The 19,063-nt window shown below is 49.7% G+C and overlaps 1 protein-coding gene across 1 annotated transcript in view; it reads right to left on the minus strand.

Annotated features, from left to right (window-relative positions):
- The window catches only part of LOC107514218 (mucin-19), a 108,557-nt gene that overhangs the window by 33,838 nt on the left and 55,656 nt on the right, over nt 1-19,063 (minus strand). The window contains exon 44 of the mRNA XM_036235866.1: nt 12,458-12,630. Within this exon, the coding sequence (XP_036091759.1) occupies nt 12,458-12,630 (173 nt within the window). The remainder of the gene's footprint in view (nt 1-12,457; nt 12,631-19,063) is intronic.

Genomic DNA, 19,063 nt, shown 5'->3' on the forward strand with positions numbered 1-19,063 from the left:
TTGTCCCTGACCCTACAGCAGATGAGTGTAACTCACGTGGATCCTCCAGCTGATGCTCTTGTGGTCTCCGATGCTCCGGCTCCTGACCTCGTTGTGCCTACGCCCACGGAATGATGCTCCAGTGGCTTGCGAGCCTCCAGTGGAGGAAGCAGCTAGTCCCGGAAGCTGCAGCCGAGGGACTAGCGGCCTCGGAACGTGCGGATGATGATTCTGTTGCTGCTGTCGACGGCTCTACAGCACCTGACGTAGCTACTGTGGACCCTGCAGCTGATGCTCTTGTGGTCTCCGATGCTCCGGCCCCTGACGTCGTTGTCGCTGTGGCCCCGGAAGACGGTCCGGTCGCTTGCGATACTCCAGGTGATGACCCAAGATGTCCCTGAACCTGCGGATGAGGATCTAGTGGTCCCCGAGCTTGCAGAGGATGACTCTGTCGTGCCTGCACCTACAACAGATGCTTTAGTTCCCGTGGAGCCTCCCGCTGCTGACCCTGTAGTTGCCGTCCCATCCGGAAGATGGTCCAGTTGCTTGCGATACTCCAGGTGATGATGATCCAGCTGTGCTTGATCCTGCAGTCGAGGGGCTAGTTGTCCCTGAACTCTGAGATGATGATGATGACTCTGTTGTCCCTGACCCTACAGCAGATGATGTAACTCCCGTGGATCCTCCAGCTGATGCTCTTGTGGTCTCCGATGCTCCGGCTCCTGACCTCGTTGTGCCTACGCCCAACGGAAGATGCTCCAGTGGCTTGCGAGCCTCCAGTGGAGGAAGCAGCAGTCCCGGAAGCTGCAGCCGAGGGACTAGCGGCCTCGGAACGTGCGGATGATGATTCTGTTGCTGCTGTCGACGGCTCTACAGCACCTGACGTAGCTACTGTGGACCCTGCAGCTGATGCTCTTGTGGTCTCCGATGCTCCGGCCCCTGACGTCGTTGTCGCTGTGGCCCCGGAAGACGGTCCGGTCGCTTTGCGATACTCCAGGTGATGACCCAGATGTCCCTGAACCTGCGGATGAGGATCTAGTGGTCCCCGAGCTTGCAGAGGATGACTCTGTCGTGCCTGCACCTACAACAGATGCTTTAGTTCCCGTGGAGCCTCCCGCTGCTGACCCTGTAGTTGCCGTCCCTCCGGAAGATGGTCCAGTTGCTTGCGATACTCCAGGTGATGATGATCCAGCTGTGCTTGATCCTGCCAGTCGAGGGGCTAGTTGTCCCTGAACTCTGAGATGATGATGATGACTCTGTTGTCCCTGACCCTACAGCAGATGATGTAACTCCCGTGGATCCTCCAGCTGATGCTCTTGTGGTCTCCGATGCTCCGGCTCCTGACCTCGTTGTGCCTACGCCCACGGAAGATGCTCCAGTGGCTTGCGAGCCTCCAGTGGAGGAAGCAGCAGTCCCGGAAGCTGCAGCCGAGGGACTAGCGGCCTCGGAACGTTGCGGATGATGATTTCTGTTGCTGCTGTCGACGGCTCTACAGCACCTGACGTAGCTACTGTGGACCCTGCAGCTGATGCTCTTGTGGTCTCCGATGCTCCGGCCCCTGACGTCGTTGTCGCTGTGGCCCCGGAAGACGGTCCCGGTCGCTTGCGATACTCCAGGTTGATGACCCAGATGTCCCTGAACCTGCGGATGAGGATCTAGTGGTCCCCGAGCCTTGCAGAGGATGACTCTGTCGTGCCTGCACCTACAACAGATGCTTTAGTTCCCGTGGAGCCTCCCGCTGCTGACCCTGTAGTTGCCGTCCCCTCCGGAAGATGGTCCAGTTGCTTGCGATACTCCAGGTGATGATGATCCAGCTGTGCTTGATCCTGCAGTCGAGGGGCTAGTTGTCCCTGAACTCTGAGATGATGATGATGACTCTGTTGTCCCTGACCCTACAGCAGATGATGTAACTCCCGTGATCCTCCAGCTGATGCTCTTGTGGTCTCCGATGCTCCGGCTCCTGACCTCGTTGTGCCTACGCCCACGGAAGATGCTCCAGTGGCTTGCGAGCCTCCAGTGGAGGAAGCAGCAGTCCCGGAAGCTGCAGCCGAGGGACTAGCGGCCTCGGAACGTGCGGATGATGATTCTGTTGCTGCTGTCGACGGCTCTACAGCACCTGACGTAGCTACTGTGGACCCCTGCAGCTGATGCTCTTGTGGTCTCCGATGCTCCGGCCCCTGACGTCGTTGTCGCTGTGGCCCCGGAAGACGGTCCGGTCGCTTGCGATACTCCAGGTGATGACCCAGATGTCCCTGAACCTGCGGATGAGGATCTAGTGGTCCCCGAGCTTGCAGAGGATGACTCTGTCGTGCCTGCACCTACAACAGATGCTTTAGTTCCCGTGGAGCATCCCGCTGCTGACCCTGTAGTTGCCGTCCCTCCGGAAGATGGTCCAGTTGCTTGCGATACTCCAGGTGATGATGATCCAGCTGTGCTTGATCCTGCAGTCGAGGGGCTAGTTGTCCCTGAACTCTGAGATGATGATGATGACTCTGTTGTCCCTGACCCTACAGCAGATGATGTAACTCCCGTGGATCCTCCAGCTGATGCTCTTGTGGTCTCCGATGCTCCGGCTCCTGACCTCGTTGTGCCTACGCCCACGGAAGATGCTCCAGTGGCTTGCGAGCCTCCAGTGGAGGAAGCAGCAGTCCCGGAAGCTGCAGCCGAGGGACTAGCGGCCTCGGAACGTGCGGATGATGATTCTGTTGCTGCTGTCGACGGCTCTACAGCACCTGACGTAGCTACTGTGGACCCTGCAGCTGATGCTCTTGTGGTCTCCGATGCTCCGGCCCCTGACGTCGTTGTCGCTGTGGCCCCGGAAGACGGTCCGGTCGCTTGCGATACTCCAGGTGATGACCCAGATGTCCCTGAACCTGCGGATGAGGATCTAGTGGTCCCCCGAGCTTGCAGAGGATGACTCTGTCGTGCCTGCACCTACAACAGATGCTTTAGTTCCCGTGGAGCCTCCCGCTGCTGACCCTGTAGTTGCCGTCCCTCCGGAAGATGGTCCAGTTGCTTGCGATACTCCAGGTGATGATGATCCAGCTGTGCTTGATCCTGCAGTCGAGGGGCTAGTTGTCCCTGAACTCTGAGATGATGATGATGACTCTGTTGTCCCTGACCCTACAGCAGATGATGTAACTCCCGTGGATCCTCCAGCTGATGCTCTTGTGGTCTCCGATGCTCCGGCTCCCTGACCTCGTTGTGCCTACGCCCACGGAAGATGCTCCCAGTGGCTTGCGAGCCTCCAGTGGAGGAAGCAGCAGTCCCGGAAGCTGCAGCCGAGGGACTAGCGGCCTCGGAACGTGCGGATGATGATTCTGTTGCTGCTGTCGACGGCTCTACAGCACCTGACGTAGCTACTGTGGACCCTGCAGCTGATGCTCTTGTGGTCTCCGATGCTCCGGCCCCTGACGTCGTTGTCGCTGTGGCCCCGGAAGACGGTCCGGTCGCTTGCGATACTCCAGGTGATGACCCAGATGTCCCTGAACCTGCGGATGAGGATCTAGTGGTCCCCGAGCTTGCAGAGGATGACTCTGTCGTGCCTGCACCTACAACAGATGCTTTAGTTCCCGTGGAGCCTCCCGCTGCTGACCCTGTAGTTGCCGTCCCTCCGGAAGATGGTCCAGTTGCTTGCGATACTCCAGGTGATGATGATCCAGCTGTGCTTGATCCTGCAGTCGAGGGGCTAGTTGTCCCTGAACTCTGAGATGATGATGATGACTCTGTTGTCCCTGACCCTACAGCAGATGATGTAACTCCCGTGGATCCTCCAGCTGATGCTCTTGTGGTCTCCGATGCTCCGGCTCCTGACCTCGTTGTGCCTACGCCCACGGAAGATGCTCCAGTGGCTTGCGAGCCTCCAGTGGAGGAAGCAGCAGTCCCGGAAGCTGCAGCCGAGGGACTAGCGGCCTCGGAACGTGCGGATGATGATTCTGTTGCTGCTGTCGACGGCTCTACAGCACCTGACGTAGCTACTGTGGACCCTGCAGCTGATGCTCTTGTGGTCTCCGATGCTCCGGCCCCTGACGTCGTTGTCGCTGTGGCCCCGGAAGACGGTCCGGTCGCTTGCGATACTCCAGGTGATGACCCAGATGTCCCTGAACCTGCGGATGAGGATCTAGTGGTCCCCGAGCTTGCAGAGGATGACTCTGTCGTGCCTGCACCTACAACAGATGCTTTAGTTCCCGTGGAGCCTCCCGCTGCTGACCCTGTAGTTGCCGTCCCTCCGGAAGATGGTCCAGTTGCTTGCGATACTCCAGGTGATGATGATCCAGCTGTGCTTGATCCTGCAGTCGAGGGGCTAGTTGTCCCTGAACTCTGAGATGATGATGATGACTCTGTTGTCCCTGACCCTACAGCAGATGATGTAACTCCCGTGGATCCTCCAGCTGATGCTCTTGTGGTCTCCGATGCTCCGGCTCCTGACCTCGTTGTGCCTACGCCCACGGAAGATGCTCCAGTGGCTTGCGAGCCTCCAGTGGAGGAAGCAGCAGTCCCGGAAGCTGCAGCCGAGGGACTAGCGGCCTCGGAACGTGCGGATGATGATTCTGTTGCTGCTGTCGACGGCTCTACAGCACCTGACGTAGCTACTGTGGACCCTGCAGCTGATGCTCTTGTGGTCTCCGATGCTCCGGCCCCTGACGTCGTTGTCGCTGTGGCCCCGGAAGACGGTCCGGTCGCTTGCGATACTCCAGGTGATGACCCAGATGTCCCTGAACCTGCGGATGAGGATCTAGTGGTCCCCGAGCTTGCAGAGGATGACTCTGTCGTGCCTGCACCTACAACAGATGCTTTAGTTCCCGTGGAGCCTCCCGCTGCTGACCCTGTAGTTGCCGTCCCTCCGGAAGATGGTCCAGTTGCTTGCGATACTCCAGGTGATGATGATCCAGCTGTGCTTGATCCTGCAGTCGAGGGGCTAGTTGTCCCTGAACTCTGAGATGATGATGATGACTCTGTTGTCCCTGACCCTACAGCAGATGATGTAACTCCCGTGGATCCTCCAGCTGATGCTCTTGTGGTCTCCGATGCTCCGGCTCCTGACCTCGTTGTGCCTACGCCCACGGAAGATGCTCCAGTGGCTTGCGAGCCTCCAGTGGAGGAAGCAGCAGTCCCGGAAGCTGCAGCCGAGGGACTAGCGGCCTCGGAACGTGCGGATGATGATTCTGTTGCTGCTGTCGACGGCTCTACAGCACCTGACGTAGCTACTGTGGACCCTGCAGCTGATGCTCTTGTGGTCTCCGATGCTCCGGCCCCTGACGTCGTTGTCGCTGTGGCCCCGGAAGACGGTCCGGTCGCTTGCGATACTCCAGGTGATGACCCAGATGTCCCTGAACCTGCGGATGAGGATCTAGTGGTCCCCGAGCTTGCAGAGGATGACTCTGTCGTGCCTGCACCTACAACAGATGCTTTAGTTCCCGTGGAGCCTCCCGCTGCTGACCCTGTAGTTGCCGTCCCTCCGGAAGATGGTCCAGTTGCTTGCGATACTCCAGGTGATGATGATCCAGCTGTGCTTGATCCTGCAGTCGAGGGGCTAGTTGTCCCTGAACTCTGAGATGATGATGATGACTCTGTTGTCCCTGACCCTACAGCAGATGATGTAACTCCCGTGGATCCTCCAGCTGATGCTCTTGTGGTCTCCGATGCTCCGGCTCCTGACCTCGTTGTGCCTACGCCCACGGAAGATGCTCCAGTGGCTTGCGAGCCTCCAGTGGAGGAAGCAGCAGTCCCGGAAGCTGCAGCCGAGGGACTAGCGGCCTCGGAACGTGCGGATGATGATTCTGTTGCTGCTGTCGACGGCTCTACAGCACCTGACGTAGCTACTGTGGACCCTGCAGCTGATGCTCTTGTGGTCTCCGATGCTCCGGCCCCTGACGTCGTTGTCGCTGTGGCCCCGGAAGACGGTCCGGTCGCTTGCGATACTCCAGGTGATGACCCAGATGTCCCTGAACCTGCGGATGAGGATCTAGTGGTCCCCGAGCTTGCAGAGGATGACTCTGTCGTGCCTGCAGCTACAACAGATGCTTTAGTTCCCGTGGAGCCTCCCGCTGCTGACCCTGTAGTTGCCGTCCCTCCGGAAGATGGTCCAGTTGCTTGCGATACTCCAGGTGATGATGATCCAGCTGTGCTTGATCCTGCAGTCGAGGGGCTAGTTGTCCCTGAACTCTGAGATGATGATGATGACTCTGTTGTCCCTGACCCTACAGCAGATGATGTAACTCCCGTGGATCCTCCAGCTGATGCTCTTGTGGTCTCCGATGCTCCGGCTCCTGACCTCGTTGTGCCTACGCCCACGGAAGATGCTCCAGTGGCTTGCGAGCCTCCAGTGGAGGAAGCAGCAGTCCCGGAAGCTGCAGCCGAGGGACTAGCGGCCTCGGAACGTGCGGATGATGATTCTGTTGCTGCTGTCGACGGCTCTACAGCACCTGACGTAGCTACTGTGGACCCTGCAGCTGATGCTCTTGTGGTCTCCGATGCTCCGGCCCCTGACGTCGTTGTCGCTGTGGCCCCGGAAGACGGTCCGGTCGCTTGCGATACTCCAGGTGATGACCCAGATGTCCCTGAACCTGCGGATGAGGATCTAGTGGTCCCCGAGCTTGCAGAGGATGACTCTGTCGTGCCTGCAGCTACAACAGATGCTTTAGTTCCCGTGGAGCCTCCCGCTGCTGACCCTGTAGTTGCCGTCCCTCCGGAAGATGGTCCAGTTGCTTGCGATACTCCAGGTGATGATGATCCAGCTGTGCTTGATCCTGCAGTCGAGGGGCTAGTTGTCCCTGAACTCTGAGATGATGATGATGACTCTGTTGTCCCTGACTCCTACAGCAGATGATGTAACTCCCGTGGATCCTCCAGCTGATGCTCTTGTGGTCTCCGATGCTCCGGCTCCTGACCTCATTGTGCCTACGCCCACGGAAGATGCTCCAGTGGCTTGCGAGCCTCCAGTGGAGGAAGCAGCAGTCCCGGAAGCTGCAGCCGAGGGACTAGCGGCCTCGGAACGTGCGGATGATGATTCTGTTGCTGCTGTCGACGGCTCTACAGCACCTGACGTAGCTACTGTGGACCCTGCAGCTGATGCTCTTGTGGTCTCCGATGCTCCGGCCCCTGACGTCGTTGTCGCTGTGGCCCCGGAAGACGGTCCGGTCGCTTGCGATACTCCAGGTGATGACCCAGATGTCCCTGAACCTGCGGATGAGGATCTAGTGGTCCCCGAGCTTGCAGAGGATGACTCTGTCGTGCCTGCACCTACAACAGATGCTTTAGTTCCCGTGGAGCCTCCCGCTGCTGACCCTGTAGTTGCCGTCCCTCCGGAAGATGGTCCAGTTGCTTGCGATACTCCAGGTGATGATGATCCAGCTGTGCTTGATCCTGCAGTCGAGGGGCTAGTTGTCCCTGAACTCTGAGATGATGATGATGACTCTGTTGTCCCTGACCCTACAGCAGATGATGTAACTCCCGTGGATCCTCCAGCTGATGCTCTTGTGGTCTCCGATGCTCCGGCTCCTGACCTCGTTGTGCCTACGCCCACGGAAGATGCTCCAGTGGCTTGCGAGCCTCCAGTGGAGGAAGCAGCAGTCCCGGAAGCTGCAGCCGAGGGACTAGCGGCCTCGGAACGTGCGGATGATGATTCTGTTGCTGCTGTCGACGGCTCTACAGCACCTGACGTAGCTACTGTGGACCCTGCAGCTGATGCTCTTGTGGTCTCCGATGCTCCGGCCCCTGACGTCGTTGTCGCTGTGGCCCCGGAAGACGGTCCGGTCGCTTGCGATACTCCAGGTGATGACCCAGATGTCCCTGAACCTGCGGATGAGGATCTAGTGGTCCCCGAGCTTGCAGAGGATGACTCTGTCGTGCCTGCACCTACAACAGATGCTTTAGTTCCCGTGGAGCCTCCCGCTGCTGACCCTGTAGTTGCCGTCCCTCCGGAAGATGGTCCAGTTGCTTGCGATACTCCAGGTGATGATGATCCAGCTGTGCTTGATCCTGCAGTCGAGGGGCTAGTTGTCCCTGAACTCTGAGATGATGATGATGACTCTGTTGTCCCTGACCCTACAGCAGATGATGTAACTCCCGTGGATCCTCCAGCTGATGCTCTTGTGGTCTCCGATGCTCCGGCTCCTGACCTCGTTGTGCCTACGCCCACGGAAGATGCTCCAGTGGCTTGCGAGCCTCCAGTGGAGGAAGCAGCAGTCCCGGAAGCTGCAGCCGAGGGACTAGCGGCCTCGGAACGTGCGGATGATGATTCTGTTGCTGCTGTCGACGGCTCTACAGCACTTGACGTAGCTACTGTGGACCCTGCAGCTGACGCTCTTGTGGTCTCCGATGCTCCGGCCCTGACGTCGTTGTCGCTGTGGCCCCGGAAGACGGTCCGGTCGCTTGCGATACTCCAGGTGATGACCCAGATGTCCCTGAACCTGCGGATGAGGATCTAGTGGTCCCCGAGCTTGCAGAGGATGACTCTGTTGTGCCTGCACCTACAACAGATGCTTTAGTTCCCGTGGAGCCTCCCGCTGCTGACCCTGTAGTTGCCGTCCCTCCGGAAGATGGTCCAGTTGCTTGCGATACTCCAGGTGATGATGATCCAGCTGTGCTTGATCCTGCAGTCGAGGGGCTAGTTGTCCCTGAACTCTGAGATGATGATGATGACTCTGTTGTCCCTGACCCTACAGCAGATGATGTAACTCCCGTGGATCCTCCAGCTGATGCTCTTGTGGTCTCCGATGCTCCGGCTCCTGACCTCGTTGTGCCTACGCCCACGGAAGATGCTCCAGTGGCTTGCGAGCCTCCAGTGGAGGAAGCAGCAGTCCCGGAAGCTGCAGCCGAGGGACTAGCGGCCTCGGAACGTGCGGATGATGATTCTGTTGCTGCTGTCGACGGCTCTACAGCACCTGACGTAGCTACTGTGGACCCTGCAGCTGACTGCTCTTGTGGTCTCCGATGCTCCGGCCCCTGACGTTGTTGTCGCTGTGGCCCCGGAAGACGGTCCGGTCGCTTGCGATACTCCAGGTGATGACCCAGATGTCCCTGAACCTGCGGATGAGGATCTAGTGGTCCCCGAGCTTGCAGAGGATGACTCTGTCGTGCCTGCACCTACAACAGATGCTTTAGTTCCCGTGGAGCCTCCCGCTGCTGACCCTGTAGTTGCCGTCCCTCCGGAAGATGGTCCAGTTGCTTGCGATACTCCAGGTGATGATGATCCAGCTGTGCTTGATCCTGCAGTCGAGGGGCTAGTTGTCCCTGAACTCTGAGATGATGATGATGACTCTGTTGTCCCTGACCCTACAGCAGATGATGTAACTCCCGTGGATCCTCCAGCTGATGCTCTTGTGGTCTCCGATGCTCCGGCTCCTGACCTCGTTGTGCCTACGCCCACGGAAGATGCTCCAGTGGCTTGCGAGCCTCCAGTGGAGGAAGCAGCAGTCCCGGAAGCTGCAGCCGAGGGACTAGCGGCCTCGGAACGTGCGGATGATGATTCTGTTGCTGCTGTCGACGGCTCTACAGCACCTGACGTAGCTACTGTGGACCCTGCAGCTGATGCTCTTGTGGTCTCCGATGCTCCGGCCCCTGACGTCGTTGTCGCTGTGGCCCCGGAAGACGGTCCGGTCGCTTGCGATACTCCAGGTGATGACCCAGATGTCCCTGAACCTGCGGATGAGGATCTAGTGGTCCCCGAGCTTGCAGAGGATGACTCTGTCGTGCCTGCACCTACAACAGATGCTTTAGTTCCCGTGGAGCCTCCCGCTGCTGACCCTGTAGTTGCCGTCCCTCCGGAAGATGGTCCAGTTGCTTGCGATACTCCAGGTGATGATGATCCAGCTGTGCTTGATCCTGCAGTCGAGGGGCTAGTTGTCCCTGAACTCTGAGATGATGATGATGACTCTGTTGTCCCTGACCCTACAGCAGATGATGTAACTCCCGTGGATCCTCCAGCTGATGCTCTTGTGGTCTCCGATGCTCCGGCTCCTGACCTCGTTGTGCCTACGCCCACGGAAGATGCTCCAGTGGCTTGCGAGCCTCCAGTGGAGGAAGCAGCAGTCCCGGAAGCTGCAGCCGAGGGACTAGCGGCCTCGGAACGTGCGGATGATGATTCTGTTGCTGCTGTCGACGGCTCTACAGCACTTGATGTAGCTACTGTGGACCCTGCAGCTGACGCTCTTGTGGTCTCCGATGCTCCGGCCCTTGACGTCGTTGTCGCTGTGGCCCCGGAAGACGGTCCGGTCGCTTGCGATACTCCAGGTGATGACCCAGATGTCCCTGAACCTGCGGATGAGGATCTAGTGGTCCCCGAGCTTGCAGAGGATGACTCTGTCGTGCCTGCACCTACAACAGATGCTTTAGTTCCCGTGGAGCCTCCCGCTGCTGACCCTGTAGTTGCCGTCCCTCCGGAAGATGGTCCAGTTGCTTGCGATACTCCAGGTGATGATGATCCAGCTGTGCTTGATCCTGCAGTCGAGGGGCTAGTTGTCCCTGAACTCTGAGATGATGATGATGACTCTGTTGTCCCTGACCCTACAGCAGATGATGTATCTCCCGTGGATCCTCCAGCTGATGCTCTTGTGGTCTCCGATGCTCCGGCTCCTGACCTCGTTGTGCCTACGCCCACGGAAGATGCTCCAGTGGCTTGCGAGCCTCCAGTGGAGGAAGCAGCAGTCCCGGAAGCTGCAGCCGAGGGACTAGCGGCCTCGGAACGTGCGGATGATGATTCTGTTGCTGCTGTCGACGGCTCTACAGCACCTGACGTAGCTACTGTGGACCCTGCAGCTGATGCTCTTGTGGTCTCCGATGCTCCGGCCCCTGACGTCGTTGTCGCTGTGGCCCCGGAAGACGGTCCGGTCGCTTGCGATACTCCAGGTGATGACCCAGATGTCCCTGAACCTGCGGATGAGGATCTAGTGGTCCCCGAGCTTGCAGAGGATGACTCTGTCGTGCCTGCACCTACAACAGATGCTTTAGTTCCCGTGGAGCCTCCCGCTGCTGACCCTGTAGTTGCCGTCCCTCCGGAAGATGGTCCAGTTGCTTGCGATACTCCAGGTGATGATGATCCAGCTGTGCTTGATCCTGCAGTCGAGGGGCTAGTTGTCCCTGAACTCTGAGATGATGATGATGACTCTGTTGTCCCTGACCCTACAGCAGATGATGTAACTCCCGTGGATCCTCCAGCTGATGCTCTTGTGGTCTCCGATGCTCCGGCTCCTGACCTCGTTGTGCCTACGCCCACGGAAGATGCTCCAGTGGCTTGCGAGCCTCCAGTGGAGGAAGCAGCAGTCCCGGAAGCTGCAGCCGAGGGACTAGCGGCCTCGGAACGTGCGGATGATGATTCTGTTGCTGCTGTCGACGGCTCTACAGCACCTGACGTAGCTACTGTGGACCCTGCAGCTGATGCTCTTGTGGTCTCCGATGCTCCGGCCCCTGACGTCGTTGTCGCTGTGGCCCCGGAAGACGGTCCGGTCGCTTGCGATACTCCAGGTGATGACCCAGATGTCCCTGAACCTGCGGATGAGGATCTAGTGGTCCCCGAGCTTGCAGAGGATGACTCTGTCGTGCCTGCACCTACAACAGATGCTTTAGTTCCCGTGGAGCCTCCCGCTGCTGACCCTGTAGTTGCCGTCCCTCCGGAAGATGGTCCAGTTGCTTGCGATACTCCAGGTGATGATGATCCAGCTGTGCTTGATCCTGCAGTCGAGGGGCTAGTTGTCCCTGAACTCTGAGATGATGATGATGACTCTGTTGTCCCTGACCCTACAGCAGATGATGTAACTCCCGTGGATCCTCCAGCTGATGCTCTTGTGGTCTCCGATGCTCCGGCTCCTGACCTCGTTGTGCCTACGCCCACGGAAGATGCTCCAGTGGCTTGCGAGCCTCCAGTGGAGGAAGCAGCAGTCCCGGAAGCTGCAGCCGAGGGACTAGCGGCCTCGGAACGTGCGGATGATGATTCTGTTGCTGCTGTCGACGGCTCTACAGCACCTGACGTAGCTACTGTGGACCCTGCAGCTGATGCTCTTGTGGTCTCCGATGCTCCGGCCCCTGACGTCGTTGTCGCTGTGGCCCCGGAAGACGGTCCGGTCGCTTGCGATACTCCAGGTGATGACCCAGATGTCCCTGAACCTGCGGATGAGGATCTAGTGGTCCCCGAGCTTGCAGAGGATGACTCTGTCGTGCCTGCACCTACAACAGATGCTTTAGTTCCCGTGGAGCCTCCCGCTGCTGACCCTGTAGTTGCCGTCCCTCCGGAAGATGGTCCAGTTGCTTGCGATACTCCAGGTGATGATGATCCAGCTGTGCTTGATCCTGCAGTCGAGGGGCTAGTTGTCCCTGAACTCTGAGATGATGATGATGACTCTGTTGTCCCTGACCCTACAGCAGATGATGTAACTCCCGTGGATCCTCCAGCTGATGCTCTTGTGGTCTCCGATGCTCCGGCTCCTGACCTCGTTGTGCCTACGCCCACGGAAGATGCTCCAGTGGCTTGCGAGCCTCCAGTGGAGGAAGCAGCAGTCCCGGAAGCTGCAGCCGAGGGACTAGCGGCCTCGGAACGTGCGGATGATGATTCTGTTGCTGCTGTCGATGGCTCTACTCCACTTATTGTAGCTATCGTGGATCTTTTAGCTGGTGATCTTGTGGTGTATAATGTTATAGTTTCTGACTCAGTTTTCTCTGTCAAAATATATAGTAAAAATACAATGTTATGTTTATGCTCTGTTGGTCCATGATTATCTCAATGGCTCTTGCTGCTTGTTTTACACTACTCTAGCTCTCAAACATCTTCATCTCTGGAATCAGTTTATACATTTTATATCTTTCATTGGAATATTTTAGGTGTATTTTTTAACATATATAATATCTAATATGTCATGTAATTTTTCCACAGGTTAAAAGCATTCTTTCTTTTATCATCAGAATGACCTTATAACATATGTAGTATTACTTTTCCTTTAACTTAGGAGAAATTAAAGGATAAAGATTTTAAGTAACTCTTCTGAGATATAGCTATTAAGCAAATAGTTCTCTGTACCCCCGAGAAGTCTAGTATTTATCGTGGACAAGTAAATAAATAAATGAAATTTTTATCCAACGAAACTATAAAATTTGGAAACGATAAAGCACCTGAGGACTAACATAAATGATTATGGGCAAGTGGGATTTTATGTTTGACTGCCTAGCTAGCAATGTTATCCAGCTATAGGAAACTGAGGAAATATCATTATAGGCAGTCGGGACAGATGCTACAAAAGCTATAAGGATGAAATGAATTACTTGTACTAGAGAAGCAGAACTATATGTTCAATATATGTGTCATGGGAAGTCAGAGGAGAACTTTAGAAGGTGAAGATATATACATTGGACTGCGCAAGTTATTGTGAAAAAGGCGAGGGAATCTAGACTTTTTTTAAAAATGTAATTGAATACAATTTTTTTGTAAGGAGTGATAGATTTATATATATTTAAAATTCCTCTTTTAACTCTGTAGAGAATATATGGCAAAGGGTGCATAATAGAAGTTGAAAGACAGGTAAGAAAAGATTCCAGAAACCCAAATATTCATGATTGCCTTGGGCTACAGTAATAATAAAGGAGATTGAGAACAGTGGATAGGTTCAGGAATTGTTTTAGTAATAGCATTAACAAGTCTTGTTTGTATGTGGGAAATACAAAATAAAAAGAACAAAGACATCAAGGATAACTAAAATTTCTTTCTGAGTAAATTGACTCCATGATGGTACCATTTATTTATATGCAGAGGACTGAAGAACAGGTGCACATATGAAAGTAAATCAAGAATTCCATTTAGGTCATGTTAAATCTGAGATGCCTATTAGGCATCCAAAAAGAAATGTCAAGTTAGCAATTAAACATAAATCTAGAGTTCCAGAGAAGCCAAGAATGGAGATACATTTGAAAATTTGCCTTCAAAGCGTCTTCAAAAGTTTCTCTTACCTAACTTACTTCCTACAGATTATACAACCACTTCCACTTGTCTTACTTAGTATTTTATAAAATGCTTCTACCTCTTCTAGACTTAATGGGACTATGCGGCAACAATTTAACATAATCCAGAATGCTCTCGATCTGAGATCCTAACATCAAGCATTTCCACTAAGGGACCAGAAGAGGATAGAAACCTTGAATTTGTAGAGACACGAATCTACACAGTGGTGTGTGTGTGGCAGCATGCTTCCAAAAAAGCTCCACTACATGGGTGTAGCAGCAAATTGCCTACTTCCTCCCAGTTTGCTAAAACTTCCAAAAGATTCTATTTCCCATAGCCTGTTATTTTATCTCATTTATAAGAATAAAGCCTTTTGATCCTTTACCAGGTCCTGATCATTTACTTAGTTATTCACCAAATATTCACCAGATATTTATCAAGTCAGGCACTTAGCTAAGCACTGGTAATACCCATAAACTAAAAATAGACAAAGTAGCAAGACATTTCTCTAGTTTTGACAGAAATACATAATATTAGTGGCTCATTTAGTAATGGAGAAGGACTGGATAGAGAATCAACAATTTAGGCCCTGTTCTGGCCCCACAATATACTCATCCTGTGACCGGAGTAAACACACTCCATGTATTCATGTATAAAATTTGAATAATTAGTAACATATTGACAATTGCAGAGTGGTTCTGTGATTCAAATAAGTAAATAGATGTGAAAACATTTTGTCCACTTTATACTTAGTGATCTTATTTTTGATTATCATTTTTATTTTTGCTAAAATGGATCAAGATGACTCACGAATGATATTATATGATGGTTAATGACTGCCTCATATCTTTATTTTATCAGTTAAGTTGTATTCAATATTCCCAGTAAAAAACAAGGAATAAAAAAGTATTTTTTTATTCTACCAAATATATTTTTCCAAGTACATGTTTTTGCCTATTTCATGAGAAATATTTACTAATCCTATTTACTTATTTATTTTTAGTCTATATCTTTTGCCCTTTGAAAGGAGTTAAGTATTATGAGGCACAAACATTGTATAGTAAGGGGTAAGAACACTCATTTCATAATTTACATATTTCCCCTACAGGTGAACTTTGAGCAAATTAAGTATAGCATACTTGCAAATTCTAGAAAAGAAGGCATTTATAAACCAATGTGTAGAGACTTTAGAAAGCAAACTCTTTTCTAAATTTTTAGACAATTCAAAAGCCAGCTATTTATTAAATTGTCTCAGAAATTGGGAAAGCTGATCGTCCAGGTTCTAGATCATTTTTCTGTTCAATAAAGAACTTATGTTAATATTTTCAATTATAACATTTTCTAATATTAAAGAACCACAAAAATATTTCTAATACTAAAGGTAGTTTTTTCTAAAAAATAAAAAAGAAAATTTCTAACTTGAAATGTGAAATCCTTGTTGCTGCCTAATAACCTTTTAATAACCAAAAATAAAATAGTTTATCGAACTCTTAAATATTTTATTATGGAAAAATTATATTATCAATTAATGAAATGCAAAAATAGCTCACATATCAGCTTGTAATTATGTAGTACTTTTAACCTATATTCATTTTTGCTGATTGTCTAAGTGATTTTGTGTAGAGCAATGCAGACCTTAGGTAAGAAATGTAACTATCTGGATGAGCAAAGTTTGTAACTCAAAAGAAGTCCCTAACTCAAAAACATTATTTAAGGACCAAATATAAGAAGAAATATTAGATTATCACTATTACTTTTTACTTAACTCCACTATGGTTGTATCAAGTAATATTCTGGTGATTTCTAAATTGGCCATATAAAAATATCAAATTTAAAATGCTACCTAAGCTTTGTTTAGTAATGGAGAATATCTGAACTGTCAGGTCACTGTCATCTGTGACATTATGGTTCACACTAGTTGATACCCTAATAGTACATAAATGCTAAATAACAAAGAATTTAATCACAATCTGCTTAATTGACTCATACAACATTTGAATTGCAGTGCTCTGATTTTCAGCAGGAAATACTTTCAATTAAATAAACATTCTATCGAACAGCATTTTTATACAAGTATACCAACTCGGATTTGGTGACTTTTTGGTGTTTAGCTAATCTCGCCTAGTTTATTTGAAGAATTTGTAGTCCCACTGCTGGGTGACCCAGGTGTACTTTCACCTACACCAATTGCACCACCTGATATTCCAGGTGTACCTGTTATAAAGGAAAAAATGGAAAGGGCTCATTCACAGAATTTCTTAAACTATGAGGTAACCGATTCTGACTTAAATTAACTTCCACCTAAAGACTACAGAATGCCTGCTTTTCTATATCAGCAATAATTATAGTTTTTTAATCCATTTCAAACAATGTGCTTCGACATAAATTTATTCATTATTTCATTGAATCCTCACCACAATCCCACTTAATAGATTATATTGTCCACTTTTGCAGATAAGAAAGCTGAGGTTATAGAGTTAAGTGATTTGCTCACTTAATTGCATGATATTGATTCTAGGAGCAATGTTTACCTATGGATACTACTTGAGCAGGTTGCTTATTTTGGGGTGTTTTTTCCTTATCTGAAATGGTTATTACATGTTTATCAAGTGCCTTTTTAGCTTCTATATAGATAACTAGCTGTTTTTATTTCTTAGATCTAGTAGTATGCAAACTATATTAATAGATTTCATAATTTTGAAAAAATTTTACTAAAAATTAATGGAAATTATTATTTAAATTATTTTAATGTACTTTTGGATTCTAGTTTTGGCCATTTGTCTTTTGATATTCAAACTCTTATAGTGCTCTTTTTTTATTTTTGCTATTTCTCCTTTGATAGAAAGGTTATAATTTTACCATAATGTTTTTATATAACCCCATTAGCATCTTCTCAATTTTCTTTCAGCTAGTTTCTCCCCTTGGAGAAGCAATGAATTTCACCTAAGATTTCTTCTTCCCTTCTCCTCTTCCTATTCTGTACTTCCCAATGTAAGTAAATACCATTTTATTTCTTAATGCTTATTTTTTTACTCTTTAATAAACTTAACCTTTTCTTAATTTGGTTCATGAACTTTAAGTAATTTGACCACTATCTGTTACCTAATCAATATGCTTATGTCATCTTCTTTCTTATTCCTGTCTATCTACTTATCGATGTCATATTTTTACTTGGTCAAATAGGTAACATTTATGGATTTTTCTTCTGCCTTTCAACCTTTATTCTAGTTTTAGAGCTAAGTTAAAATCAGGACTATAATCTTTTTGTTAATTTTTAAAGCATTCCTTTGTTGTTCCACATTCATCCTCTAGTGATTTTATTATGAAGGGCTCATGAGTACATAATTCCCTGAGTTCTTTCCTGTTTTAAACTATTTTCCTGTAGCTTTGATATTTGATCTACACTTAGCTGGATATAAAACCCTTGGTCCACATTCTCCTTCCCTGGGTATCTTAAAAATGTTACTTTGTTCTTGACAAGTCTGGTGCTAACCTGATTTTGTTTGTTTGTTTCTTTCTTTCCTTTTTTAAAAAAATAATTTGTCTTTTTGCCTCAAAGTCTGGAGAATTTCTTTCCAGTCTAACAGTTTCCAAAGGTAAGTCACAGAATTGATGATTCTAGATTAATTCTTCCAGGTATATGGTAGGTTATTTTAACATATAGATTTAGGTCTTTTTTTTTTTTAATTGCAAGAAACTTGTACTAATTTACGGTTTTAATTAAATATTAAATATTTAAGTAAACATTTGTTTCATTGTTTTTTCTTCTCCAGAAACTGCAATAATATGTACGTTAAATACTTTTGTCTGTTTCCTATAACTACATCCTACTCTGATTCACTTATCTTTTCTAAAAATGTCTGTGATTTGGGTGGGGGGTGGCAGGGCTCTTCTCAATTTTATGCTCTAATCATTTGCTGTACATTCAGTCTTACTCTCTATTGGATATTTTGTTATTTTGTCTTTACTTTTGAGGTAATTTTTTTTCAACCTCTCTCCTGGGTTTTTATCAATTCCAACTAACATAGTCTTACTGTTTATCTATTTTTAGCCTGAATTTTTTTAATTTATAATTATGATGTCTCTCTATATCTGCAGGTGGTTCTTTATTTGAAATTCATGTTAATGTTATGTTTTGGTATTCCTCTGCTGAAACCAAGGAGCCTTATGACTTTGATTAAATTTGGTTTTAAATCCTAGCTCTAGAAATCATATCTATCTATCATCTATCATCTATTAATCTATACACCTCAGAGACCTATCTTTCTACCCTGCTAATCGGTAACCCTGGAAGCAGCAGAAGATAATAACCTGGACCTGACTAATGGTCATCGGTTATGAAACTCGCAGGCTAATGATAACATCCTGACCTAAGCTTTGTTTCAGTTCTTGAGTCCTAAGGTGGAGCAACCCCCTGGCTACTTTCCCATGAGACTGGACAGAGAGAAACTGGATTGGAACTCAGAACTGTCCTCAAGACCTGAAAATGATTCATTACCTTTACTTCACCTCTGACCAATCAGCTCCCAGCATGACCCCAAACATCTAACCCACAGTGTCTTATGATTTTGCCCTATATCATCTGTAGCTTACGTGCAATTTGGGAGTTTGGGGTTTTGAGTATTAGCCCTCCTCTGCTGGACGGTGCCATTCATAACAAAATAGCCAACCTTTCTCCACTGCAATTCTCATTGTTTAGTGTTTGGCTCTGCTGGTGCCTGGTGGATGAATACTCTTTCTGTTCTGTAACACTGCTTCCTGATTAAATTTTTAGAATTTGCTTGCTATTGATGCAAATTTCTGAAAATGTATACAAAGGAACAGCTTTCTACAGATAATACAATTTTTATTTTTCATGTTTTTACATTGGATTTTCCTGAAACAGCAATAGCAGGAGATCCTATGTAGTGGGCAGCAGAGAGGCTTTGGTGTGGCTCACTAAATTTCTCAGATCAAGGGCTTCCTCTTATATTGTTAGGGTGAAGATGCTTGTTTTCTAAGTAGCAACTTTCCCTGTCTTCTAATTCTTAATTATCCTGTTTTCTTGAGACCCTTGGCTTTAAATATTTTTTTCTTTCTCCACCGACATTCAAGTTCTAAGGATTCCTCCATTTTCCAATACTCCTCCCTCTCCTTGACAAGTGGTCAAGTGCCTTCCCA

The sequence above is a fragment of the Rousettus aegyptiacus genome, unplaced genomic scaffold (assembly GCF_014176215.1).
Source record: "Rousettus aegyptiacus isolate mRouAeg1 unplaced genomic scaffold, mRouAeg1.p scaffold_m13_p_2, whole genome shotgun sequence".
NCBI lineage: Eukaryota > Metazoa > Chordata > Mammalia > Chiroptera > Pteropodidae > Rousettus > Rousettus aegyptiacus.